Below are 24,790 nucleotides of genomic sequence, written 5' to 3' on the forward strand. Positions count from 1 at the left end.
AGCACATAGTTGTTTAATTTTTTTAATTCCAAAGTATTATAATCCCTTAAAACCGCTCCAAATATTTATTACTGGAAGAGATACTTATTTATTCAAAAATTGACAAAGTGTCGCCACCTATCGGAATCTTAGAGGAAGTATCCGGAGTAACCTCCCCTCGCCCCCCAAGGTTTGGTGCACACGAATGGTATCGCCATCTAAGAACAGGTTTTGTACTAAACAAAGTACAGCTACCCCCACTCCTGCTACTCCTGATATGCAGTACCTTGATTACATGTTCGCTAATAACTTCTTTTCTGGGGATAAAATATGAACTTATAGAATCGAAGAATGTAGTATGGACCCTTGGCAACATTCAAGGATACTTTTTCTACCCACGGCATGCGTTATTAAATAGTTATTAACAAATATCGGAAGTCGGAACATTTACTTTCCTCTACTTTTCCCATTAATTCCTTAATTTTTTTAATTCTAAAGTATTATAATCACTTAAAATCATTATTTGAATCTAATTAAGTTCTTCTACCACTTCTCTATACATTATTTCATATAATTAATTAGTTATAAACGATTACTGGAAGCGATACTTGTTCAAATATTGCGCCAAAAGTAACAAAGTATAGTATCGCCATCTATCGGAATGTTAGAGGAAGTACCCGTAAGAACCTCCCCTTGCCCCCCAAGGTTTGGTGCACACGAATGGTATCGCCATCTAAGAACAGGTTTTGAACTAAACAAAGTACAGCTACCCCCACTCCTGCTACTCCTGATACGCACTATGTACCTTAATTATTCGTTAATAACTCCTTTTATGGGAATAAAATATGAACTTTTAGAATCGAAGAATATACTATGGACCCTTGGCAACATACAAGGATACTTTTTCTATCCATGGCATGCGTTATTAAATAGTTATTAATCAATATCGGGAAGTCGGCACACGTTTTCGAACTTTTTAACGCGACACCTTAGGGATCTATCGCTAATAACTAATTAATTAGAGCGAGGAGCGGAGCGAAATTGGTCTTTAAATGTTGCTAGAGATGTCTACTATGTTCTCTAATAGCCAAAATATGCGTGTCATTGTTGAAAAGTTGATAATTCATCGATTGAAGCAGGCGGTGATACAGCCGTAAATGTTCCGACTTCCGATATTTGTTAATAACTATTTAATAACGCATGCCATGGATAGAAAAAGTATCCTTAAATGTTGTCAAGGGTCTCAGCTATATTCTTAAACTCTAAAAGTTCATATTTTATTCCCAGAAAAGAAGTTATTAACGAATAATCAAGGGTACATAGTGCGTATCAGGAGTAGGAGGAGTGGGGGTAGCTGTACTTTGTTTAGTACAAAACCTGTTCTTAGATGGCGATACCATTCGTGTGCACCAAACCTTGGGGGGCGAGGGGAGGTTACCCCGGATACTTCCTCTAGTATTCCGATAGATGGCGACACTATACTTTGTCACTTTTGGCGCAATATTCAAATATATAAGTATCGCTTCCAGTAATCGTTTATAATTAATTAATTATATGAAATATTGTATACAGAAATGGTTGAAGAAACCAAATATATTAGAATAACATTTGGAGCGGTTTTAAGGGATTATAATACTTTGGAATTAAAAAAATTAAACAACTATGTGCTATGATTTAAATGTTTTATTAATATAAACATAAAAAATGTTTTACACTTTTCAAATTCTATTATACAGAAACAGATACCTTGAAAACGCGTTTTATAAATAAATTAAAACGTTGAGTAACATATTCTCAACAATTCTATCTTCTAGTCTTATTTTAAAAAGTATATATAATGTACATTTTGCAGTGATATTCATTTTAACAAATCTCAATTTTACATTCATTTAATAATAAGGAATAACAATTTTTTTCCTTAATTAATCATACTTTAGTAGATTACATGTATCACTTAAAAAGAACAGTTTAAAAATTTCGTTTTATGTTAATGTATGAACTGTTGTATTCAGGTAGATTGTATAAGACAGACATCTAAAATGCAAAATCGTGCTCTGCATACAGGACAAGTACATTTAGAATAATACCATGTTTCTGGTGCATTTTCATCTAGTCTTGATGCAAACCTATAAAAATATTTAATTAAAATATTAATATAATTAAAGTACTACTAAATATTAAATTCTAACCATTTTGCCATGCAATCAATGCACCACAATGGACGACAATAACACATCATACAATCTTCAGAATCTCCGTTTCCTATACCACTACTGCATTGTTTAAACAATTTGACGTTCGAGGTAGCTTGTATACATCCAAAACACTGATTTAATTCCTTAAAATATTTATATGCTATTACTGGTTTATGAAATAAGATTCAATACTAGATTTACAAACTAAAACTTACTTCTGTGCTTCTATAATATGGATTTTCTTCAACTTGTTCCTTAAAATTATCGATGAACTGATCGAGTAAAGTTTTATGAAAAGTAATGTTTTGTAATATCGTAATAGGACGTGAAATTTTATCCTGGAAATTTTTAAAGTCCAATGCATTTAATCTTATATCAAATGATTGTGCTCCGGTCCTTGTGGGCTTTACCTATAAGTAGGATATATTTACAATTAATACAAAGTAATAATTCATTTAATAAGAATCCTCCCATAGCCAAGCTTTCCAAGTGGTTTTATCTAACGTCGCCGACACCTCAGCTTCTATCGTGTTTTAAATTTCGTATTTCACGCTTCACGGGCTCCAAGGAGGATCCCCTCATTTGGGAGGGATAGAAATGTAAGAATCATTGCTGTAACTGCAGTAACACAAACAGGACTACTTTGAAATGTATAAATATACCTCAATGTTAATAAATTGAACTTCTCCTCTTGTCACAGGAAACGTATTGTGAGTGTCACTTTTGGTAACTACTAACACCGTATCGCTCTGGTGTGCAACTAATATTTTATAAGGCATAACTTTAATTATCCAATTGTTTGTTACTATTATACAAGTTATACTATTTGTGGTAATTACAATTGTATCTACCCTAAAATAAAATTTTCATTGTTTAGTCCTTTCTTTTAAACGTAAATTTTATATTTTAAATAATATGAATCCAATACGTAACCAATCATATTCTTTGTTGATATTGGAAGCTACAGCGGTCCATGATATATTATTGTCATTATTATTATTGCGATAAAGTGCTAGATTTTGTGCTATAGGATGTCTAGCCCAATTATTCATAGACCATATTAAGATTTTATATAAAGTATAGAGAGGCAGAATCACGGTACAAATGAGAATCGTTAACCATAAATTATTATGGCCCAATAATATTTTTATACTATCCACATATCCAAATAGAAGTACGCCAAAAACATAACCTAAAAGAAAACAAAACATAATCAGTACTAAAAAGTTTGGTTATTCGGAAAAATAAAAACTGATTATACTTACCAAAGAGAAGAATGGAATGTATAAATAATGTAATTACGCTTCTTTTTATGTGATACTGTATAAAAAATGTATTTTCATTGCCTAACCACTTTGAAAAAATGTCTTTTATGGTTAGTCCAGCTGATACGAATTCGTTAGGTGGATATATAATACATCCTGACATTAAAATATAAAACAAAGAATAAAAGAAAAAACCGGACATATTCCAAAGAATATACTTCTAATTGCGTATTTTCTCTTTTTAGTACTTCACCATTCAAAAATCTTTTAGATAATTATATTCGAGAATCCCGTGTTTAAATTCTTAGTTTTGTCGACGCTATTTAATGCAAACTACATAATGGTTAGGTATTGAAATTATGACAAATACCCATGAACATTGTTGTCAAAAGTAATTTTATCACTCATAGAACTTGTAATCATTTATTAACGAAATTTTAAATTCTGCATCATAGTTATATCGGTTTAAAAGTGTTTACATTACAATTATACATATATTCTTTTGAATAAAGCAAAAGTAATCAAAACCTTTGAATACTATACAATACGTGAGAATCAGCCTATTATTGTTTCTACATTTTAAGTGATATGTATATGGTAATATATTGTATATGTATACATGATATATATATATATATATATATATATATATGTATGTATGTACACACCACACATGTATACATACATATATAGTTAGTTTATGACAGTTCAGTTCGTAGGTTCATAGAACTCGCGGTGTTTGTTCTTTCAGTATTTTTCCACCCTCGTAATTATTTCCAATGATTATTCGCAAACAATAATACGCGGAAATAATACGTACAATTTTCCATTTAAATAATATGAGAAATATAATTATTTTGATTATCGTGAATATTGTAAGTACATGTTTTCCATTTATAATTTCATCGTTACATTGCCTATTTTTCTCCGATACCTTTCTCTCATTTCTCATTATAAATTTATTTATTATGAATGAAAGTTGCATGTACGATAAATTAAAAATGTTCTTGAATGTTTTCTACCATGTAAAGGAAAGAATAAAACTGTTAATAAGTAAATACACTTATTACAGAAATGTTTACGTATATAAATAATTTATACAATTAATTAATTAAATAATTAATATTAATAATATTTTATTTACCGATTGATATGTTATCGTTATCTAGGTTAGAGTCATTCTTTTCTAATGATGAAGGCTGTCCTCATATTCTTAGTTTTAACTCAAGCCAGAGGAAAAATAATTCAAACGTGTCCACAATATTGTACGTGCAAAATTGGTGCACAAGCAGAATGGTTACGTGTTAAATGTGGTAATGAATTACAAAATATTAAAAGTATTAATATTGATATTGTCAGTGTGGAATTAGTACAATTGTAAGTATGCTATATGAGTTTGTTAACAGAAAAAACATTTATTTCTATGTTATGCCATAATATATGAAATTTAATATAAATTTTGCATTGTTTTTAATAATGTGTTGCAGAGATTTAAGCAAAAATAAGATTTATACCATCGAAGCTAATACATTTAAAAATTTGACAAACCTGAAACGTTTGGATTTATCCCAAAATAATGTGACATCTATTGGAGAAGGTTGTTTTAACGGTCTTGAAAATTTAGAAAGGCTGTAAGAATATTATTTAGATTTATTATAGATTAAATTACATTCTTAATTGTTGCATTTGTTAATATTGAACATTAATAGTATATGCTTATTTAATTTTAGGGATTTAAGTAAGAATCAAATTTCAACCATAGATGCTTATTCATTTCGAAAATTAACAAATTTAAAAAGACTGTAAGTTTATAAATTATATTTCACTGCATATTGTTACATGTTTTCTTTTATCTTAAAATTGTTTGTTTAATTAGCGATTTGTCAGGAAACAACATAAGTATTGTGATACCATCATTATTTCATGATTTACTGGCTTTAGAGCACTTGTAAGTGAGTTTATAATTTTGCTTTTTTGCATTTAATAATTTAAAGTATTCCCATATAGATAAAATGACATATTTAAATATCTAATGTACCATATTTTACAAATATGTTTTAGGAAATTGAATGAAAATAGATTAACAACTTTGAAGGAAGGTACCTTTTCTGGTCTTAAATCGATAAAGCAATTGTAAGTAAGGCAAATAATATTGCACAATGCAAACATATGTAAAAATATACGTATATTATTTTTATCAAATTTAAATTTATATTTTAGAGACCTGTCTAATAATCCATGGATATGTAATTGCGAATTATTTTGGTTCAGCAATTGGATTTATAAGAGCTCGATTAAATTAATGTAATGTATTAAAATTTCTTTTTTATTTATATATTTATACGTCCTAATGTTTATAATTTACCTTCTCTAATATTTCAGTCCTGCTCCAAAATGTGCATCGCCCGCAAATATTAAGGGTGAATTTGTGAGAAAAATAAGATATTCAGAGAATATTCAGTGCCAATGGTTGCCTCCTACAATCGAACTTTGGCCAGTTCACAATCAAGTAGTTTTTGTTGGAGATTCGTTAACTTTAAAATGTAGAGCACCTAGTATTACAGAAGATAGAAATGCAAAATTGAGTTGGTTATGGTATCCTAATACTACCAACGAAGTTATGGATTTAAATACATTTACAGATCCGCAAAAAAGTTTATCCAATATTAAAATCGATAATAGATACCTGACAGACAGTGGCATTGTAGACAGGTATTCTGATATTTAAATAAATTTTAGCTAAAATTTCCACACGTTGATATACAATAATACTATAATTTTTTTATAGTTCGCTTAGTATTGTTTCGGTCAAAGAAGAACATAACGGACAATGGAATTGTTTATTAGTGTCTGTAAATGGTAACAGATCTAAAGCAATCAGTGTAATCGTTATTTCTGATCAAACTCGTTATTGTCCTTTAGTAGGTAAGATAAACCATATGTTTTCATTTTTTATGTAATTATCTAATCAATAAACATGTTACAGTAACTAAAAACAATAAAGGCATTTATACATGGCCGAGGACCGTGGTAGGATGGAAAGCAGAATTACCTTGCGAAGGGAACCATTTATCTGGTGTAATGCAAATACCATCAAAAGCTTCCTACTTTTGTAATATCACCGGTTACTGGGAAAATTTGAACACGGAGTTATGTCCTTACATATCGCACACAACCAAAAGCTTGGAACAATTTTCCAAGGTTAATCTTTCGCTCGCAAAAATCAATTTGATAGAAGCTGTGAAAAAATTAAAAAATTATACAGGACATGGAATAAAGCTGACTGATCCTGTTGAAGTAAATTTTATAACACAAACTATAGAAAATTATTTAAATTTTCTAACCGAAGAAAAAGAACTTGGTTCTTTGTTAATTGATGTTATTAGTACAGTAATTAATTTGCCAAAAAATATCTTAAAAAGAGCCGAAATTTCTTTTAAATCTTGCTCACGGCTAATAAAAGCTGTAGAAAAAATTGTAGAATTTACTCCATCCATACAATCTTATAAAAAAAATATGGCATTGGAGGAATTTAGAATAAAACGCAGCGGTTTTACCGGTTTGATATGTACATGGTATTCAAATGCTGCTTTTGCAAGCGATTCAGAATCAAAATTCTTACAATGCACGACAAACAATAGAACTACTCCTATTAATATAAAAGACAGAATAATCGAAGCTTCGATACATCTGCCTGCATCTTTATTGGAATATTCGCAAGAAGCCGTTGTTCATCAAGTAATGATTTCTGTATACAGTAATAATAGATTGTTTCCTAAACTCGTCAACACCGATAATATGGATATTACATCGTGCATTATTGGAAGCAAATTATGTATGTTATAATAAATAATATAAAGGATATCTATTAATCGTGAAAGAACAATACACAATTTGAAATTTATTTTCAGTTGGAATATCGATGAAAAATTTAACCGAACCAGTATACGTTATGTTAAGAGCACCTTTATATTACTATGCTGGAAAAAGATTATTACCCGTAGTTTGGGACGAAACGTTGAATAAATCGGGTGGTTGGACAAGTAATGGATGTTATTTAAGAAATATGTTGAACAATTTAATAGTATTTCATTGTAATCGATTGGGATATTACGGACTTTTGCAAGATACATCGTACCTTGATCAAGATGGTAACAGGTATGTATCGAAGGAATTTTTTATATTTTAAAAACAGGTATGTATCGAACAAATTGCTTATTGTATTTTAAAATTTATCATTTTTCTTTCTAGTATTACCGGAGCAACATTTAAATATTTAAATCCAGCAATATATATTGGAAGTATTATAACGATAACATGCTTAATTATTACATGTGCAACGTATATTATTTGTTACACATCTATCACTATGCCTAAAAAAGCAAAACATTGTGTTATTAATACTTGGTTTGCCATGGCACTATTATCATTCTCTTATAGTGTTGGTATTCACCAGACAGAAAATATTCAAATTTGTCAAAGTATTGGTCTAACGCTCCACTACTTGTCTTTGTGTTCCTTATTATGGATGGCAGTGTCTGCTAGGTAACGATCCTTTTATATTTTACAAAATTATATATAACGCAGTATAACGGTATTAAACATTTGGTTTGTTTGCAGTAATATGTATAAAAAGTTTTCAAAATCTGACCTCGAAGATATTCCAAATAACGAAATCCAGGATCAACCGATACCAAAACCATTATTAGGTCTTTATTTAGTTGGTTGGGGTGTAGGTATGATAATTTGTGGTATATCAGGAGCAATAAATTTACGAGAGTATGCAGGATATTCATATTGCTTCCTCGCATCTGGTCCTGCTCTTGCTGCTCTTTTTCTTCCAGCTGGAATTCTAATAATGTATCTGATCATTTTTTATTTGCTTATTAAGTGTGCTATTCAGAATATCGACGTGAATGCTCAATTGTCTGAAGGTACACAAGCTACAGAGAACATGGATTTAGAATTATTGGAACCAAGCACAAATTTATCTACAAACAGAAATAGTTTACACAGCACACAAGATTCTTCCGATATCGTGGATTCCGAACATTCTCAAATAACACAGTTAAAGGGCCAAATTATCATGTTAATTTTATACCTAATATCATGGATTGCCGCAGCGGCGTCAACTGTAAAACCATTAAGTGCATATATTTCTTTCGATGAAATTGTATTTGCTACATTATATTCCCTTTTCTCGAGTTCGCTTGGCATTTTTGTTCTTTTCTTTTACGGAATTATACGAAATGATGTTAGATCGCAGTGGTTAAAAATGCGTTGCTGGCTTCAAAAGCGAAAAAATCGGTGTTGTAGAACAAGAAGCATTTCCGATGCAAATCCCGTAATTCCAACGCATCCTTTGGTACAACATTTAGTACCTCCGTTGTCTAATTCTCAAGCTACTCAAGTAACATCCGATTCGAATTCCATTAGCTCGTCAAGATGTACCAACAGATCACAGACTTGCAATACTTTAAAATTTACGGATATTATGAGCAATCAGGAAGCTTTACCTGTTGGAAGAAAAATGGCAAACGTAAATTTAGTTGTGTTACACCGACAACAATATAGATCTAACAATTCCGTTACGACGTATACCGAACCAATTTGCGTAGAAATGTTTTACAATCCCCGTCAAAGCGGAGTTGCTAGAAAATTCTTTAGAAAACAGCGTCGTCATACAAAAAACAATAATCTCGGTCCTAGAAAACAAGGTGACGGTGGTGCAACAAGCGATGCTGGTAGTTGCATTTCTGTACCGCGACCCGCTGCAAAGTTAGAAACTAATATAGACCAAACTATCTTAAGCACTAGCGCGAAAGTAAATAATACAAATATTCATGTCGAACTAAATCCAATAAACGATATTAAAAATATTAACATTCTCTCGGATAGCGGTGGTAGCATATCGGAAGAAATAAGTGTTCCAATGCGCTTTGTTATCGGTCATGAAAGTCTTCTTCGAAATGTGAGAAAAATCAATAACAATTGCAGATTGCAGGACCATATAAGCGTTAATACAGTATTAAATTCTTCGAGAAACGATTCTTGTCAAAAACTAGAAGTAACGAATACAACTTCGCATGATTCAGATATAGACATAAAAACGGACGAAGAAAAGTACTTACGAAATGTTTCGCAACAATGTAGCTTAGAATATAGTTCAGAAGTAGAATCTACTACCCAAATGACTAGTGAGAAAAGTGATCATAATTTACCAGAAATTTATGAAACTATAGAGACAGGTGTAGAAGAACAATTTGTAAGAAAAAGATGTCAAAGTATCAACGAATCGTACAAGACAGAGAAACAACACTGTAAAACAAACTTAAAATGGTTGTCTCATTCTAATAGCATGTACTGTCTTCCAATAGACACTGCAAAAGCATTGAGAAATAACTATTGTAGTTCACTGAACGACATCTCTTCTGTTATCGATTCGAAGAATTGCAAATATTTAAAACCGTCATTCACGAATTTCCAAACTATTACAAACTCACATTTGTACAATCAAGTTTCCATTTCTCAAAAATCATTTAATCAGTCAGAATTATCATTTTCCGAAGTAAATAGTTTAACTAGCGATAATATGCATAATTTAGTACAGACAACCGTTAATTCTTCATTGAATATCGAATGCATACCTAAAGTATGTACCAACGAGTACAATTTTTGTTTTACCGCAGAGGTAACTTTACCTAGTTTAAATTGTACAAATGTTGCACAAGATTCGAAAGAAAAGACTACAGACTCTCTGACCGATATTAGATCACTTATGTCAAGTCCTTGCAATATCGTAAAATGTTTTGATTCGGGAAATGAAGTAGAAAGTGTAAGCAAAAATTCAAATTTAGATAGTTTACAACAAATTGAAGTCAGTAAAATATACTTGAAAAATCCAAATATTTATCTACAAGTAACCAAAAAAGAAACAAGCGTTTAATCCGATTATTTTACTTTAAATATAATATAAATAACCTGTTTATTTTAATAGAAACGTTTCATTCGGAAAAGTAAACATAATTTCTGCTTACACTTACATTTTTATTAAATCTAGAAAATTAACCATATACATATACATATATTATTCTACCAAGTTACTGTTTTTGCAGAGTTACAGTTCCTATAATGACAAAAATTATTCTTTCTTACAAACATATTCTCTTAACCTTCCTATTTTTTGCTGAATGCCAAATATTTCCTACATATATTTTTCTTTAGATAGAAATGTAAGACATTTACGTCGCCAATTTACGTAACAATCAAAGTATTTATTTATTGAAGAAAGAATGTATATAGTTAAAAGAAATGAATTTTAACCACTTGCAAACATAAGTTTTGCAGAAAACTCATTTCTTCTTTCATCTTATCATATATATTGTTTATAATGATTAAAAAAAAAAAGACAACCATTTATACAATTGTAATTTATATCCATTAATATTTGCTTCCATCGTATATTTTTTAAATTAAAATAATCGTCCATATTTTATTCTATTTAATTATTCGTTACGCATTTTCATTATTATTTTTTAATAATAGTGTATACAATTTATATTAAAATGTCGTATCATTTTTATATAACTTCAATATTCTCTTGTATGTAAACTGTGTTTTCCTAAGACTGAATATTTGACCAAGTTAATTGAGATTATATCAAATGTGTAATGCAATGACACTGTACTATGTTATATATTGGTACATAAAAAAATCATGTAATTTAAATACTACTGCCTAAATATTACACATTGTAAATAATCTATAATTCTACCTTTAATATAAAGAAGTTTATGTATATTAAATAATATTTGTAAAGATCAATAACTGATATAGCCAAGTTATTTTATATAATATTTAAAATAACATTAAAAAATAACATACATGCTCATAGATATTCGTAGGATATGAATATTACTTTTACAATTACTTTCATACAATGTATACCGATATTAAACAAAACTTTTATTTATAATTTATGTAGTATTTAAATATATTCATTTTATGTACACAAAAAATATATTTAAATGTTTCAAAAGTATAGCTGTATCTTGTAAAACTGAAATTAATACTATGTTTTTGTAATTAGCTTTGTTTATTTGCTTATGTACGCACGCGTTTCTATAAATCAATGCAAATTCATTTGCTAATCGAATAAAAAATATTATAATAAATCATGGACATCTTAGTTTATATTATTCATTTAAATGATAATTCTGATAATAAAAAGAATAATATTCTTTATGTATGGAGACATTTTGATAGTATTCCATTTATACATTGAATATTATTTTTGTAAATTCAACCAATCCCTAGGATTTTGTAGTACATCGATAATTTTTGCTTCTTTTGACCCAGGGTCTGGTTTATGCATATACTGCCAGTTTGCAGATAAAGGTAAAGACATTAATATACTTTCGTATCGTGCACCAGGAGTGTATAAACCAAATTTCGTACCGCGATCGTATATTAAATTAAATTCAACGTATCGTCCTCTACGTAGTAACTGCCATTGCCTTTCTGCATATCCATATGCATCATCTTTATGCTTTTCCACTAATGGAATATAAGAGGGAATGACAGCTTCTGCGCAAGATTTTACAAATTGAAATGCATCATTTTGATTTGGCATATCAAGATCATCAAAAAAGATACCGCCGACGCCTCTACATTCTCCTCTGTGCGTAATAAAGAAATAATCGTCGCACCATTTTTTATATTTAGGATAGTAAGAAGGATCGTGTTTATCGCATGCACGTTTTAAAGTACTGTGAAAATGTTTTACATCATCTTCATTTAAGTAATAGGGTGTCAGATCGGTACCTCCTCCAAACCACCACTGAATCGAACCATCTTGATTTTCAACCTCAAAGTAGCGATAGTTAAAATGTATTGTTGGAATCATGGGATTACGTGGATGAATTACAGCGCTTACACCAGCTGCAAAGAATGGCATAGGTCCTTCTTGCATCATTTTTCCACGTGCTCTCATCTGTTGCACAGCGCTTGATGGCAATGTACCGGTAACAACAGATACATTTACACCAGCTTTCTCAAAAACAGTTCCATCTTGTAAAACGCAAGTAATTCCTCCACCACCTTCCTCTCTGATCCATCGATCGACTTTAAAACGATAAGCAGGATCTTCTAATGACTCTAAAGCTTTACAAAAATCTCCTTGGGTTTTCATTACTAACAATTCCACTTTTTTTCTCATATTATTCTTTTTCTTTAATTCCTCTATGTCGGTAATAGGTTGTGCCATGAATTGTTTCATATCTAATTCATTTTTAGCTGCTAAAACTATATTTCCAGAAGTATTGTATACCATGATGGCTGTGAAAAAACCAATACCAACATATTTAGAACTTTTAATTTTGTTTTGATCTTTATAACAATTACAAAGAAAATAACGTAGAGAAGTCCAATTTCTGAATAAAACACGGGCAACCATGACTACCTGTAATTGACGTTATTTACAAATATTAGTTTAATTACATTATTTATGTAGGACATTTAACTTTGTTTCCAAGTTATAGCTACAAACTCAGTTAGTACAACTAACTCTAACAAACTGTTTGCACATGTTGCTTCTTAACAACTTGCTATCTTTCAACTTTGTTGATTATCATTCTATGATTCAATGACACAGAAAATTATCTATAACCGAGAAACAAAGTTAAACAAGATTTTTTTTTTTTTCATGTCTCCCGTTCACCATCGAAGTAGGTACCACATATCTTGAAACTTCTAAACGAATAGTGCTTACCGTTCTTTTTATGTCAAGTAAATTTGCAAATATTACAAATGATACAATTCTTGGTTATACAAATCACGAACAACTTAATTTATTCAAAGTAAAAAAATGTATGAAAATAATTTTATACCGAAACAATAAAAATATTGTATAATTATCGTGATATTATTAAATACATAAAGTTTCGGTGTTTAGTAAATACCGAGAAAGCACGTTTATTATTTCTAAGAATTGTGGAGATAATCGTACGCAAATACGTGAGACAAATTGTTTCTTAGGCTACATAATCATAACAAGAAATATACTCGTAAGCGATGAATGTTGTTCTTCTTTCACTTTAAAAGAAATTAAAAGTTTATATTAGGTCGGGAAATCCAACCTACATATACGAATACTCCAATGTCGGTTAAAAAATAGTAGTCACCATATATCACCATATTGAAATTACCATTATTTTAAATTTGAATAAGTAGTGTTTTGTAATGATTAAAAAATTACTTCGCACGTGGAGTCATCGTAACTTTTAACTTTACCGATCTTTATACACTTACTATGCTTTACTTGCTTTAATTTACGCTCGATGCACACCAGCGGTACGTCGCCGTTGTGTTTCTATGTTTTTTCTTGTCTTGAAATTGCATTAGATAATCAATATATTAACAAAAAAATATATATATACATATTAGGTTAATTAAACATCACCAGTAATATACACATATGTATATATGTATGTACGCATAAAATGTGGTTCATTAAAGGGTGTAATCGGTTTCTTAAACATCAACGATTTCAAACACAAGTTTTGGTACGTTATAAATTATTCTATCTTTTTTTTAGATATTATTAATATTTCACTCGGATAATTTGTTGTAGTTTAAAAAGCGATATACACAAAATGATGTAAACACAATACAACAAATTCCAGAACCTGAGTATAATATAGAATTTTTGTGTAATCCATCAAATCGAGATATTATTTTAAATAACATAATATCAAGGAAAGGTGTTGGAAATATTGACAAAGTTCTTGAGTTTTCACAAAAGCCTGAATTAAAAGAATCTTTTTTGTATGAATTAAGTAAAATTCCAAATCAGACAGATCCAACCATATTATCTTATGGTAATGAACCACAGGTATTAAAGAAATGTGGATGCAAGCCAGAATTTGATTTTGAATTACAAGAATTTTCAACGTTAGTTAAAAAATTAAAATTATTGAGAAATGAAGCCTTAGGTCCCTTGGTAGGACAAAGAGGTTATATATTCATAGGAGATATGGCAGAATTGGAAGAAGCATTGGTTCTTTATACAGTTAATGAATTAGTAAAACATGATTTCAAACTTGTTTCAGTACCTGATATTATTCCTACTAAAGTTATAGAGAGATGTGGATTAGTATCAGATAATGAACGAACTCTAGTATATAATTTAAATTCTTCCTATGGAGATAATTACAGTTTATCTGGAACATCAGAAATGGCATTAGCCTACAAAATAATGAATACCACATTTTGCACTGATGATTTACCATTAAAACTAGCTGCTGTGAGCAGATGCTTTAGAGCAGAAACATCTAGTACCATAAATGAAAGAGGAATATATAGGTAATATTTAACTCTATTTAATATTAATACATGTATTTTTATATAAGTTTGATTCCTTCTTCAGTTACAGTTTAATACGGTATATAATATCTAGCAACTTTCATAATTTAAAAAACTGCAAGAATTAAAATTTGAACATCATATTTTAATTAATTTATTTATTTTAAGAGTTCATCAGTTTACGAAGGTTGAAATGTTTGTATGTTCAGAGCAAGAAAAATCTATGGAAGAATTTCAGAACCTTCAAGCGTTACAAGAAAAATTATTTTCTTCTTTAAATTTACATTTTCAAATAATTGATATGCCACCTTGTGATTTAGGAGCTCCTGCATATAGGTATGAACATACAGGGTATCTCATTTCATTACAAAAAGTATTTCAAGCAAAAATTGTATAGCACAGAGGGGAACAAATGAATGAAAGAGAAATTGAAATATGATGCTATTAGTAGGTTTCCTCTATTGTTTGTAAATATTTAATACAAATCACAAATGCTAAACATAATATCACCATTTGCCTAACTCAAACAGCATGATTCTGTCCCCCCCCCCCTGTGTTACACAACATTTCTTTAAAACATACTATTCTGTATGTTTCAATATAAATATTTAATTTCATTTTAATCTGTTAAATACTGCATTTAAAATTTTATGTAATTAGAAAAGTTGATATGGAAGGTTGGATGCCTGGAAGAAAATTATATGGAGAATTATCTAGTTGCAGTAATTGTACAGATTATCAATCACGACGACTTAGTATAAAATATAAAGCAAGAAATGGAAAAGTCTTGCATGTTCATACATTAAATGGAACTGCATGCGCAATTCCCCGTATGTTAATTGCACTCTGTGAAACACATCAAACAAAACATGCTCGCATTAAAGTTCCTGAAATATTAATACCGTACATGAGAGGAAAAACACTTATCAGAAAACAACCAGTTGCAGATATGAGAATCTATAAATACAAGCAAAAACTTTAGTGCATCGACGTACATGTATATTTTGTCGTAACACAAATACAATTTCTATAAATATTCTGAATATTTAAAATTGTAATTATAGAAAAAGTGTGTAAATATAAAAGAATAAGTATAATTTATTTGAACAGTATATATATATATTTAATTTTCTTTAAATGAATGTTAGTTATGATTTTGTTGCTAATATAAAAACAAATAGGTTAAGTACTCTTAGTAACCGGTCAACTTAATACTGTTAAAGCTTAAATTGTAATATTAAAAAATGTCATTATTTTATTTAGAAAATTACTAAATTGAAATATTTATAATTACAAAATTGATCAACTTGTCCCAGAAAAATAGGGTTTACTAAAACTTCAAATATTAAACACCACCTGACAATATATTTTCTATAAACTAATACAATATTCTTATACAAAGAAAGAGGGTCTGAAAATTATACATACATAGGGATAAAGATCTATTCTTTGATAACCTTTTTTTTTTGTTATTCTGTATATATTTTGTAGCGGTGTTATACAAACGTAACACAAAATATTTTTTCTTAAAGTAATACAATTTGAAGACATTGCAAATTTACAATTTATCTTCCGTACTAATTGGATGTTAGTATAATGTTGTTTCCTGTCTATCAATAATTAAAAAGTTTTATATATTTGTTTCGTTATACTGTCTCATAGTAATACAAACTGGTTTTTTAAAAATTCTGTTTATCAGTACGACCCAATTGCAGTTTATATTTGATTCATTTTTGAAATTTCGAATAAAGTTCAAATATGTTATTTTCTGACAATGAAGGTTATATTATTCTGAAATGTAAAAAAAGCTATATAATTGAAAGAATTTTAATATATTCAAATAACATACTTTTGTTGCTTTTCTTCTTCTTCATTTCCATCTTCCTCTTCTCCAGATTCAGACTCCTCCTCAGCTATCTGTAACCACTCAACAAATTTTTTCATTTGCTGCAAAAAGAGTAGTTTTCCTTTAACCGAATGACCCTCCTTATACCACTTTAAAATTACTTCCTCTGATATTACATACGCTAAAATAAAATGTTATTAAAAGTAAAAAAATGCTACCAAATCTTTATGCATACTGTATAGTTAATTATAACGTACTTTTATAAAATAGCAAAACAATTTTGTGGAAGACTTTCATAAAGTTCATATTTTCATAACAGAATTCCTGGACCTTGAGTATGAGTGCAAGCTCAGATTTGGCAGTGACTGTAAAAGCACAAAATAGTGGAGTATATACTTTTAGATGTTTCAGTGCCTGATCAGCTACCAATTCTTCCTTTTTATTCCATTCGGCTTGTCCCATTACAACGCCCCAAATCTGTAAATAATTGTTAATGTTTTCTTTTGTTAGCATGATTATAACAATAATTGTAATAAAACCACAATTACCAGGCCAATAACTTCATGTTCAGGAATGGCACATCTTTGTGCCATTTGTTTGAGATCGAATATAATATCTTTCATAGAACGATTTTCAGCTAAATCATCCAAGAGTAATTGTTGCAAATCTCGTTTTGCTTCTTGACTTGCTTGAGCCTTATGTAATTTCACAATATCTGCAAGACCAACAGCCTCAAATACAGATCGAAAATATTCCTCTGTTCGTCTATTTGGTGGTACAAATTCCATTAACCTGTTTGTTACGAAAAAAGAAAAATAATAAAAAATTCAAGTCCTTAAAGTTTTGAAACACTTTTTTTTAACACTCTGTACAGCATAAAGAATATTTTTATACCTTCTTTCGATGTTGCCCTTTTTTAATGCAGTCATTAAACTAGAGAGACCTTTTTCCTCTCTCCAAGTAACAAAAACTTCTAATAAAAAGTCTAATGCTAAATTATCTTTGACAAGATGTTCATTAATTAAAACTGAAAGCACAGAGGGTGGTACAGAACCATTGGAAATCCATAAAGCTGTCATTTTAGCCAATTTTGTTCTTTCTACAGGAGAAAAGCCCTTCATAAAAACCAATACTTTTTTCATTTCATCTTCAAACATTTTTTCCAAGTATTTATATCGTCGCATAAGTTTAATGAAAACCTAAAAATAAAATTACAACCATAATCATATAATAAAAGATTAATAAATTTCCTCTAAATATGTATTGTATCTAATATATCACTTGTTCAAAGTTGCGCATTGATTCCATATCTACTGGTTGTTCAAAAACACAAGCGGTAGCTTTAACAGGTTTATCGCCATCTTGAGCAATAGAACCACCTGGTATTAAAAGACCGCCAGCTATTAAAATGTCAAATAGGTCTTCTCCATATCGGCGGTAGTCTAATTTAGAGCCAGCTGCATCCAAGTACTTTGAAATTGCATCTAAGTCGTTACCAGCCTTTTCCAAACCATGAATAATTGCATCTCTGAATCCCGTTGGATCATACTTTTCTTTTTCATCTAATTTGTAATTAAATTTTATGTTATAATTTTCAACAAATATTAAACAAAATTCTCTAGTTTTCGAAACATACCTCTTTTTCTGGTCTTTATGCGTTGACCTGATAATATTGGTTTTTCTATTTTTTGACTCATACAATACCTTTCTGAAATTATAAAAATTTCTATAAATACTATATTTAAAATATGTTTTAACCGTCATAATTTGAAAAAAAGTTAAATTTCAGACTATGTTTATAAGATGCTCTACTACTAATATTGTGCAATAATTGTACAAAATTTTGAAAAATCATTCCATCGTACATGTATATAAACAGTTATTCAAACATTAGCTATACTTAAAAGTATTTTTATTTGCAAATACGCATTTAAGAGTGTTGGAAAATCAAACAAGACTACCAACGCGACCACAATGCGCGTAACATTTGACTTCAAAGCTGTCGTTGGCACATCCCTGACAAATGGCGACATCCCTGACAAATGGCGACATTTGTAAAATAAATTATTATATATAAAAATTTCTGATTATTAATTACTTTATACGATCGTATTATAAATGATATAAAAAACATGTATTTTAACTAATTCATTGCTCTCTAAGGTTAAGGTCACGCAATGAGACCACGATGGTTGAAATCTATAAAAATGTTCAACTCCTTACAATGGATGGATTATCCCAGAAACGAGAAAATATTAATCAATTATTAGCCATTTTACTTTCTTAACTTACATAAATGCACGTAGAACTGTAAAACTACCCCTTTCCAGGTGTACAAGAGCAATACGAAATATTCCAAAGAAGATTTTGAGCACTTAAGTTCAGTGAAACCGAAGAGAATTAATCTAAGAAGAAGTCACGATTGGTAGAGAATAGATAGGTTACTCGAATTTGTATTTCATAACGTGTTTTTAACGCCATCTAAACGGCTTACGGTGAAAGAGGGCGCTAAAAAGTGCTACGAACTGTTCAGCCAATAGTAACACGCGAGCGCCATGTTAGATTCAAAAACCAGAACTAAAGAACATTGATAGAATAACATATAGAAACGACACTTGTACAAAGAGTAGCCGTACAATTGAATCTACTTTTTGATCCGAATTCACATGCATCGTTTTATTTATTGTTAATTGATGCGGCAGCCTACGTGGCGAGTTTTTGTAGGAAATATACACGTTACTGTTTTCACCGCACATGTATGAAGAAACTAGACAATTACAAGATGAATTATGTTATAACGAAGTCACGTAGACGTGCTAGTACACACCGATTTTATCAAAATTGCAGAACTGGCAAAGGGTTAACGATACTGGTTGAATAATGAAATTCATGAAACACGCATTAGAGTTTTAACAAAAATGTCACATCAAATGCGCATTGATCAATATTATAAATCAATAATTAGTACACAAAGATCAAATAATACGATTGGCATTAACAAAAATTCTAGATTAAAAGATGTATCGTATTCAAGATCTGTAAGCTACTATTTATTACAATTTTCAAGTGCTTATAATGTAATATAATACTTATGTTACTTGTACCCTTTTCAGAAAAAGAAAAAGAAAAATGAGAAACAAAATATTTCATTGCCTCTATGCAGTGCACAATCCATGGAGATGTCAAATTGTATAATTATGGATAAAACATTCAACAAAACACATACCATTAATTCTGATAATGAAATTAATTTAAGAACACCAAAACAAGAATTAGGATGTAGTTTTGAGATGAGTGGAATATCAATAGATCATAATAGTAGTATGGAAGTAAAGAAGGAAGAAATAATACTAAGTCACGATGATAATATCCATTTAAAAGCATTGAATGAAAGATTAAGGTCTCCTAACAAAACTGATATTCGAGTTACAGACTCCCATGATTCTACTTCTCCATTAAAACGGTTAAAATATTCTCCAAAAGTACCATCTAATAAAACATTGAGAAACTTGCCACAAAACCTTTTGGGTCACACTCAACATAACGACATTATAACTAAAGCAATTGAGCATATGAATTTAGCAAAGCATGGTGCTATTCCACCAAATAATTTTAATTTGGAAAAAATATATTCTAATAGCAGATTTAATTATCAGTATAATTGCATAAACACAAAAACATCAGTAAAGTATGAAGAAAGTGAAATAATTTTTTCTAATAATTTAAATTCAAAAATCTTGTCCACTACTATTTTTACTGTTCTTTCTAATCCTGTTAATTGTGGTTACTTTGATGAAAATGAAATGGACTTTATATATTCCATTATTACTCTTCCTGTAAATGCTCAAATGTTACTGACATGTATGATAAAAAGGAAGAGAACATGGCATAGAAAAAGTAATATAAAGTATCCAGAAATAGCTTCAAATTTACAAGATGTGTTTAAACTTCTTGCTTCACGATCTATTTGTACATTTGATGTTAACAATGAAAACTTATCTACTCTACTCCATTTATTGCAAGTTGGTGAAATACGTCAACTTTGTCAAGTTATGAAAATAGATTCGAATGGAAAAAAAGAAAATATCATAACCAAATTATTAAAATTATCAAAGAACAAATCTTTGTTTCCTGGTATGAAAAGTCCAAGTGATATCTTATATACTTCTATTTTTGATATATTGGATTATTGTGTATGTATAACTGACAGGACATGGAATATTATTGATAAAATAATTACTTTACTTGTACCAAATCAAGATCCAAAAATGAGCATAGCAGATACATTTTTCAATTTATATGATGTTTATTTAGGAAAAGCAATCTTTCCCAACATTCCTGAAATTCGTTTTCCAATATTTTCTTGCAAATCACATTTACTAAAGTAAGATTTTCGTACTTATCATATAACTATAATGTTAATGTATGAAAGAAGTTCTTTAGTTTATTTAAATTCATTTGTATTTACAGTTACATTCACGCTAAATCTATGTTGTTTACTACATTGGAATTTATTGAGAAGAAAAATTGGGAGAAAGTACGATATTATGGAAATTTAGCTATGGACAAATTGTCAAATGTATTGAAAATTGAATCGTTAAGGTATTTAAAAATAGATACTCATTTGCTGGAAACAAATTTCAATATTAATTATACTTGAAATGTACATTTTGCAGATTAAGAAATTCTACGCTTCCCGTGCATGTTAGACGTTTCTTGCCTGAATACGTGTGGTTGAAAATACTTTCAAAATCCATAGAAGCATTTAAAAAAATTAAAGACAAAAAACATGTCTTAGAAATTTTAAACTTCTTATTAGAGCAAGATTGTCACATGTCTAAGAATAAAGGAAGCTGGTACAATGAATTAGCGCTTATTAAAATGTATCACCACAAAGATGTAGACGCTAGCGCATTAGTAATCATAGAAGCCTTAGGGACAGAAAATTTATCGGAAGTAGATCGAGTGGAACTTGTTGAAAGAGCAAATAAAATTTTTAAGAAAAAAACAGGTGTAAAGCCACTTACAAAAATCAATATTGATAAAGTTTTAAATAATCATATTCACCAAATGCCAAAGTACGAAGTTTCATCTATTACTATAAATGCTTTAGCAATGCCTAAGTAAGTTTAGTTGAATCCCCGATCTTTTAACAAAAAGACAAAATCATATATTATAATTTCATAATGAGTCAAAGATTTAATGTAAAATTATTTTAGGAGAGGGATTGGAAATAAGAGTGTTTGGTGCATAAAAAGTAATAGTGAAAGTCAAAGTTATGGATCAGTAGAAATGCTTGCATCGTATCACTATTCTGAACAAGGATTTCCTAATGCACTACATTGTGAAGGCGAATTACCGATTCTTTTATTCGTTACTTTATTCTGGGAAGAAATTTATGAAATAGATATTCCAGGGGCGTTTGTAACACTGTATCAATATGCTCCAGATGATTTATTCACTGAACATTTCTATGAAAATAGAAAAGAGAAAGTAAATATAAAACTTGAAATTATTAAGAATTTTGATTCAGAAACTTTAAGCTTCTTTATGAAAAAAAGATTTGAAACATATAAACAATATCAATCTATAATGAATTCAAATTTACTAAAGAACAGTTTACAGTTAAAAGTACGTATTTTTTTTTAAATTATTTTGTATCGTATGCTATGCTATATAATAATTTGTAAGAAAAGAACAAAATTATTACTTTTAGGAAATTGTATACTGTTTAGGAGTTGAAGGTATTGTAGGAATTTGTGAACGACTTATTCAGAACTTCAAACTGTGGAAGGCCGGATTTCCTGATTTATTTGTATGGAATTACGAGACTAAGCGGGTAGATATTTATATAAATTTATATATATATATATATCTTTGTATAGTTTCGAAATAAGAACTGTCTGTATACATACATTTTATACAATATACATTTTTGTTAAATCTAATAAACATAACTTGTTTCTTTTACAGCATAAAATTATAGAAGTAAAAGGACCACGAGATGTTCTCTCAACAAAACAACAATTATGGCTGCAATATTTAAACCATCTTGGACTTAATACTGAAGTATGTCTAGTACAAGGTAAATATTTTATTAATACTAAATAATTGTATCAAATTCTGAACTTACACTTTTTAACGAACTTAAGGTTTCAAAGCTTCTGTTACTGTAGTAGTGCAGGGCCCCTCAAAGTGATAGCTTAAAAATAACAAAAAAAAAACGTTACTTTGTTACAGATAAACTCGGTGCAAAAAACAGATAGAAAACATAGAAGCTCTGGATAGCTACGAATTTAAATATTTTATGTACTAACATAAATTATTTAAAAAAATCGATTTAAATCTTATATAGATAATTTTTACATAGATTAACTTGCTATTTATTTCATCTAAAAAGCATTTAATACAATTTTGAATTTAACTTACTCAAAGTGTTTCGTAGCGGGAGTTGTTTCTAAGTTAAATTCGGCAACGGGAATATTGCGTTTTGCTACTTGTGGTGCAAACATTGCTGCAGGATATACAATCGACGATGTACCAATAATCAAGCACGCGTCACAATTTTCTACAGCATCATCTAGTATTTAAAAATGAAACATTTTATTAGTGTAATATTGTAATATATTATTTTATGTATTATTAAAGAGTATTTACTGGCTTGTTTAAGTACATCTTCGTACAAATTTTCACCAAACCATACAATATGAGGTCTTAGCAAACCATTACAGTTTTCTTTACAACATCGAGGTAAATCATCTTTCAAAATATCAGAAACCATAATGTTTGGATCTGGAGATCTATGGATACGTACATAAATTATATTCATAGTATAACCTATATTATATTTATAATGCAACCATGTCCCTACCCTTTTCCTTCCAATGCAGAACATATTGGAATATTTTTATTTATTGCAACATCTTGGCAAACTGTGCAACGGGTTTTATAAAGCGATCCATGAAGTTCCACTACGTTGTTTGCACCTGCTCGTTGATGAAGTTCATCAATGTTTTGTGTTACAATAGTAACAATCTTACCTTCTTTCAAGGCACGATCTTGAAAGGCTGCTATTGCACTATGAGCCTAGATATACCAGAGTAAAAGTATTAAAATTCATTGAACGGATATAAAATATTAGGTAGCAGAAGAAAAAATTGGATTATCTAAATACTTTATTGGGTTTAGCTTCGCTCGCTACTCTTCTACGATATTCATAGAATTCCCAAACTAAAGAAGGATTTGTTGCAAATGCTTCTGGAGTTGCAAGCGTTTGAGCTTGATACTTTCGCCAATAACCACCGGCACCGCGAAAAGTGGGAATACCAGATTCCGCAGAAATTCCGCTACCAGTTAATATTAATATGTTTTTTGCATTTGATAATGTTTCTCGAAATGATTTCATGATATTCATATTTCACATTTCTAGAACACTTAGGTCAGGCAGTCTTCGCTTCGTGAAATATGGTGCAGTGTCAGTCTTTCACTGATTATACTATTTGAAATAAAGTATTATGTAATTAGAAAATAAAACGTTTCTATAAAAATATGCAATATTGCGATTTAGAACCAAAATTAGTAGAAACGTCGAGTGTTGGTTAATAAATTTTCATAGTTAAAAAATCTTTTAATCTTTTTATTGTTACAAGTTGAATACCATTAATGCTCCATATACGAAGTCACAGTACCAAATTGCATAAATTTCTACCAACATGCACATCATTTCAAAATAAATAGTTATCGTTTATCAATAATTTTTGGACAATTGTTACATCGATAATATCATTCATGATTATTTAGTTAATTTTACATGCATTTCTCTACCTTATGAATCTCTCACGCCATGAAGTATTAGACAGTGATAATATTCAAAAATCAATTTTATTGAAATTAATTAGTTATAATCAATTATTGGAAGCAATAGTTCTCTTTCTTACGTCGTTACGTTACCTAAAGTATTTGAAAAAATGTGGTGTCATCTGTGAATTGATATTGTAACTACTAAGTTTCTTAATAGAAAATCTTCGAAATCGTGAAACATTTAATAACAAATTTAGTAAGTCTGATTTCTACATAGGAAATATTATCATGGTATTCTGGCATTTTATTTTATATTGAAATAATAAGAATCAATAGAGACATGC

The 24,790-nt window shown here is 29.5% G+C and overlaps 7 protein-coding genes across 13 annotated transcripts; 3 read left to right on the forward strand and 4 right to left on the reverse strand.

Moving 5' to 3' along the window:
* Positions 1-1,695: 1,695 nt before the first annotated feature.
* LOC143349553 (E3 ubiquitin-protein ligase TM129) lies at positions 1,696-3,909 on the reverse strand. Its single transcript, XM_076780902.1, has 6 exons — positions 3,440-3,909; positions 3,108-3,366; positions 2,837-3,026; positions 2,390-2,584; positions 2,169-2,317; positions 1,696-2,105 (listed from the first exon to the last, which is right to left on the reverse strand). The coding sequence occupies exons 1-6, from the start codon at positions 3,639-3,641 to the stop codon at positions 1,988-1,990; spliced, it is 1,113 nt and encodes a 370-aa protein (XP_076637017.1). The 5' UTR covers positions 3,642-3,909; the 3' UTR covers positions 1,696-1,987.
* A 235-nt stretch (positions 3,910-4,144) lies between these two features.
* Positions 4,145-10,407, forward strand: Remo (Remoulade). Of its 2 annotated transcripts, XM_076780892.1 has the most exons (13): positions 4,145-4,314; positions 4,609-4,816; positions 4,927-5,070; positions 5,170-5,241; positions 5,316-5,387; positions 5,501-5,572; positions 5,660-5,743; positions 5,822-6,151; positions 6,228-6,364; positions 6,426-7,274; positions 7,351-7,597; positions 7,691-7,984; positions 8,060-10,407. In XM_076780892.1, exons 2-13 carry the CDS (start codon positions 4,629-4,631, stop codon positions 10,383-10,385), a joined length of 4,815 nt encoding a protein of 1,604 aa, XP_076637007.1. In that variant the 5' UTR covers positions 4,145-4,314; positions 4,609-4,628; the 3' UTR covers positions 10,386-10,407. The 2 variants fall into 2 exon arrangements, with proteins under 2 accessions (XP_076637007.1, XP_076637008.1); XM_076780893.1 differs by lacking the exon at positions 5,316-5,387.
* Positions 10,408-11,239: 832 nt separating this feature from the next.
* Positions 11,240-14,017, reverse strand: Coprox (oxygen-dependent coproporphyrinogen-III oxidase). Of its 3 annotated transcripts, none has more exons than XM_076780899.1 (2): positions 13,576-14,017; positions 11,240-12,895 (listed from the first exon to the last, which is right to left on the reverse strand). In XM_076780899.1, exons 1-2 carry the CDS (start codon positions 13,631-13,633, stop codon positions 11,727-11,729), a joined length of 1,227 nt encoding a protein of 408 aa, XP_076637014.1. In that variant the 5' UTR covers positions 13,634-14,017; the 3' UTR covers positions 11,240-11,726. The 3 variants fall into 3 exon arrangements, with proteins under 3 accessions (XP_076637014.1, XP_076637016.1, XP_076637015.1); XM_076780901.1 differs by having other exon boundaries at positions 11,240-12,899; positions 13,502-14,016; XM_076780900.1 differs by lacking the exon at positions 13,576-14,017 and adding an exon at positions 13,209-13,344 and having other exon boundaries at positions 11,240-12,899.
* On the forward strand, positions 13,023-16,008 carry Serrs-m (Seryl-tRNA synthetase, mitochondrial). Of its 2 annotated transcripts, none has more exons than XM_076780898.1 (5): positions 13,023-13,164; positions 13,883-14,001; positions 14,070-14,800; positions 14,969-15,136; positions 15,461-16,008. In XM_076780898.1, exons 2-5 carry the CDS (start codon positions 13,939-13,941, stop codon positions 15,780-15,782), a joined length of 1,284 nt encoding a protein of 427 aa, XP_076637013.1. In that variant the 5' UTR covers positions 13,023-13,164; positions 13,883-13,938; the 3' UTR covers positions 15,783-16,008. The 2 variants fall into 2 exon arrangements, with proteins under 2 accessions (XP_076637013.1, XP_076637012.1); XM_076780897.1 differs by lacking the exon at positions 13,023-13,164 and adding an exon at positions 13,370-13,503.
* Positions 16,009-16,145: 137 nt separating this feature from the next.
* Kra (basic leucine zipper and W2 domain-containing protein kra) lies at positions 16,146-19,083 on the reverse strand. Its single transcript, XM_076780896.1, has 8 exons — positions 18,939-19,083; positions 18,283-18,354; positions 17,928-18,208; positions 17,541-17,845; positions 17,195-17,438; positions 16,904-17,123; positions 16,650-16,827; positions 16,146-16,591 (listed from the first exon to the last, which is right to left on the reverse strand). The coding sequence occupies exons 2-8, from the start codon at positions 18,341-18,343 to the stop codon at positions 16,582-16,584; spliced, it is 1,299 nt and encodes a 432-aa protein (XP_076637011.1). The 5' UTR covers positions 18,344-18,354; positions 18,939-19,083; the 3' UTR covers positions 16,146-16,581.
* Positions 19,084-19,107: 24 nt separating this feature from the next.
* Positions 19,108-23,080, forward strand: LOC143349548 (fanconi-associated nuclease 1). Of its 2 annotated transcripts, XM_076780894.1 has the most exons (8): positions 19,108-19,684; positions 19,760-21,030; positions 21,117-21,248; positions 21,323-21,769; positions 21,866-22,277; positions 22,363-22,485; positions 22,620-22,731; positions 22,887-23,080. In XM_076780894.1, the coding sequence occupies exons 1-8, from the start codon at positions 19,565-19,567 to the stop codon at positions 22,910-22,912; spliced, it is 2,643 nt and encodes an 880-aa protein (XP_076637009.1). In that variant the 5' UTR covers positions 19,108-19,564; the 3' UTR covers positions 22,913-23,080. The 2 variants fall into 2 exon arrangements, with proteins under 2 accessions (XP_076637009.1, XP_076637010.1); XM_076780895.1 differs by lacking the exon at positions 22,363-22,485 and having other exon boundaries at positions 21,866-22,139.
* Positions 22,650-24,715, reverse strand: LOC143349554 (NAD-dependent protein deacylase). 2 transcript variants are annotated; one of them, XM_076780905.1, is made up of 6 exons: positions 24,597-24,715; positions 23,821-24,141; positions 23,518-23,732; positions 23,304-23,446; positions 23,076-23,226; positions 22,650-22,848 (listed from the first exon to the last, which is right to left on the reverse strand). In XM_076780905.1, exons 2-6 carry the CDS (start codon positions 24,058-24,060, stop codon positions 22,794-22,796), a joined length of 804 nt encoding a protein of 267 aa, XP_076637020.1. In that variant the 5' UTR covers positions 24,061-24,141; positions 24,597-24,715; the 3' UTR covers positions 22,650-22,793. The 2 variants fall into 2 exon arrangements, with proteins under 2 accessions (XP_076637020.1, XP_076637018.1); XM_076780903.1 differs by having other exon boundaries at positions 24,471-24,715.
* Between the last annotated feature and the right edge of the window lie 75 nt (positions 24,716-24,790).

The sequence above is a fragment of the Colletes latitarsis genome, chromosome 13 (genome assembly GCF_051014445.1).
Source record: "Colletes latitarsis isolate SP2378_abdomen chromosome 13, iyColLati1, whole genome shotgun sequence".
Taxonomy (NCBI): domain Eukaryota; kingdom Metazoa; phylum Arthropoda; class Insecta; order Hymenoptera; family Colletidae; genus Colletes; species Colletes latitarsis.

Bases quoted from the DNA above. Each gene is read 5' to 3' on its own strand.
- Coprox (XM_076780899.1), bottom strand. From the start codon at position 13,633: ATGGTGATATATGGTGACTACTATTTTTTAACCGACATTGGAGTATTC. The intron at 12,896-13,575 runs GTTGGATTTCCC...AATTACAGGTAG, and splicing joins TGGAGTATTCGTATATGTAG to TCATGGTTGCCCGTGTTTTA.
- LOC143349554 (XM_076780905.1), bottom strand. From the start codon at position 24,060: ATGAATATCATGAAATCATTTCGAGAAACATTATCAAATGCAAAAAAC. The intron at 23,733-23,820 runs GTATTTAGATAA...TGGTATATCTAG, and splicing joins GCGAAGCTAAACCCAATAAA to GCTCATAGTGCAATAGCAGC. The intron at 22,849-23,075 runs GTAAGTTAAATT...GTTATTTTTAAG, and splicing joins CCCGCTACGAAACACTTTGA to CTATCACTTTGAGGGGCCCT.
- LOC143349548 (XM_076780894.1), top strand. From the start codon at position 19,565: ATGTCACATCAAATGCGCATTGATCAATATTATAAATCAATAATTAGT. The intron at 19,685-19,759 runs GTAAGCTACTAT...TACCCTTTTCAG, and splicing joins ATGTATCGTATTCAAGATCT to AAAAAGAAAAAGAAAAATGA. The intron at 22,278-22,362 runs GTACGTATTTTT...TATTACTTTTAG, and splicing joins AGAACAGTTTACAGTTAAAA to GAAATTGTATACTGTTTAGG.
- Serrs-m (XM_076780898.1), top strand. From the start codon at position 13,939: ATGTGGTTCATTAAAGGGTGTAATCGGTTTCTTAAACATCAACGATTT. The intron at 14,801-14,968 runs GTAATATTTAAC...ATTTATTTTAAG, and splicing joins AATGAAAGAGGAATATATAG to AGTTCATCAGTTTACGAAGG. The intron at 15,137-15,460 runs GTATGAACATAC...TTATGTAATTAG, and splicing joins TTAGGAGCTCCTGCATATAG to AAAAGTTGATATGGAAGGTT.
- Kra (XM_076780896.1), bottom strand. From the start codon at position 18,343: ATGAGTCAAAAAATAGAAAAACCAATATTATCAGGTCAACGCATAAAG. The intron at 18,209-18,282 runs GTATGTTTCGAA...ATTACAAATTAG, and splicing joins CATAAAGACCAGAAAAAGAG to ATGAAAAAGAAAAGTATGAT. The intron at 17,846-17,927 runs GTGATATATTAG...TTTTATTTTTAG, and splicing joins CAATGCGCAACTTTGAACAA to GTTTTCATTAAACTTATGCG.
- LOC143349553 (XM_076780902.1), bottom strand. From the start codon at position 3,641: ATGTCCGGTTTTTTCTTTTATTCTTTGTTTTATATTTTAATGTCAGGA. The intron at 3,367-3,439 runs GTAAGTATAATC...GTTTTCTTTTAG, and splicing joins ACATTCCATTCTTCTCTTTG to GTTATGTTTTTGGCGTACTT. The intron at 3,027-3,107 runs GTTACGTATTGG...ATTTTATTTTAG, and splicing joins ATCAACAAAGAATATGATTG to GGTAGATACAATTGTAATTA.
- Remo (XM_076780892.1), top strand. From the start codon at position 4,629: ATGATGAAGGCTGTCCTCATATTCTTAGTTTTAACTCAAGCCAGAGGA. The intron at 5,242-5,315 runs GTAAGTTTATAA...TTGTTTAATTAG, and splicing joins TTAACAAATTTAAAAAGACT to CGATTTGTCAGGAAACAACA. The intron at 6,152-6,227 runs GTATTCTGATAT...ATTTTTTTATAG, and splicing joins GACAGTGGCATTGTAGACAG to TTCGCTTAGTATTGTTTCGG.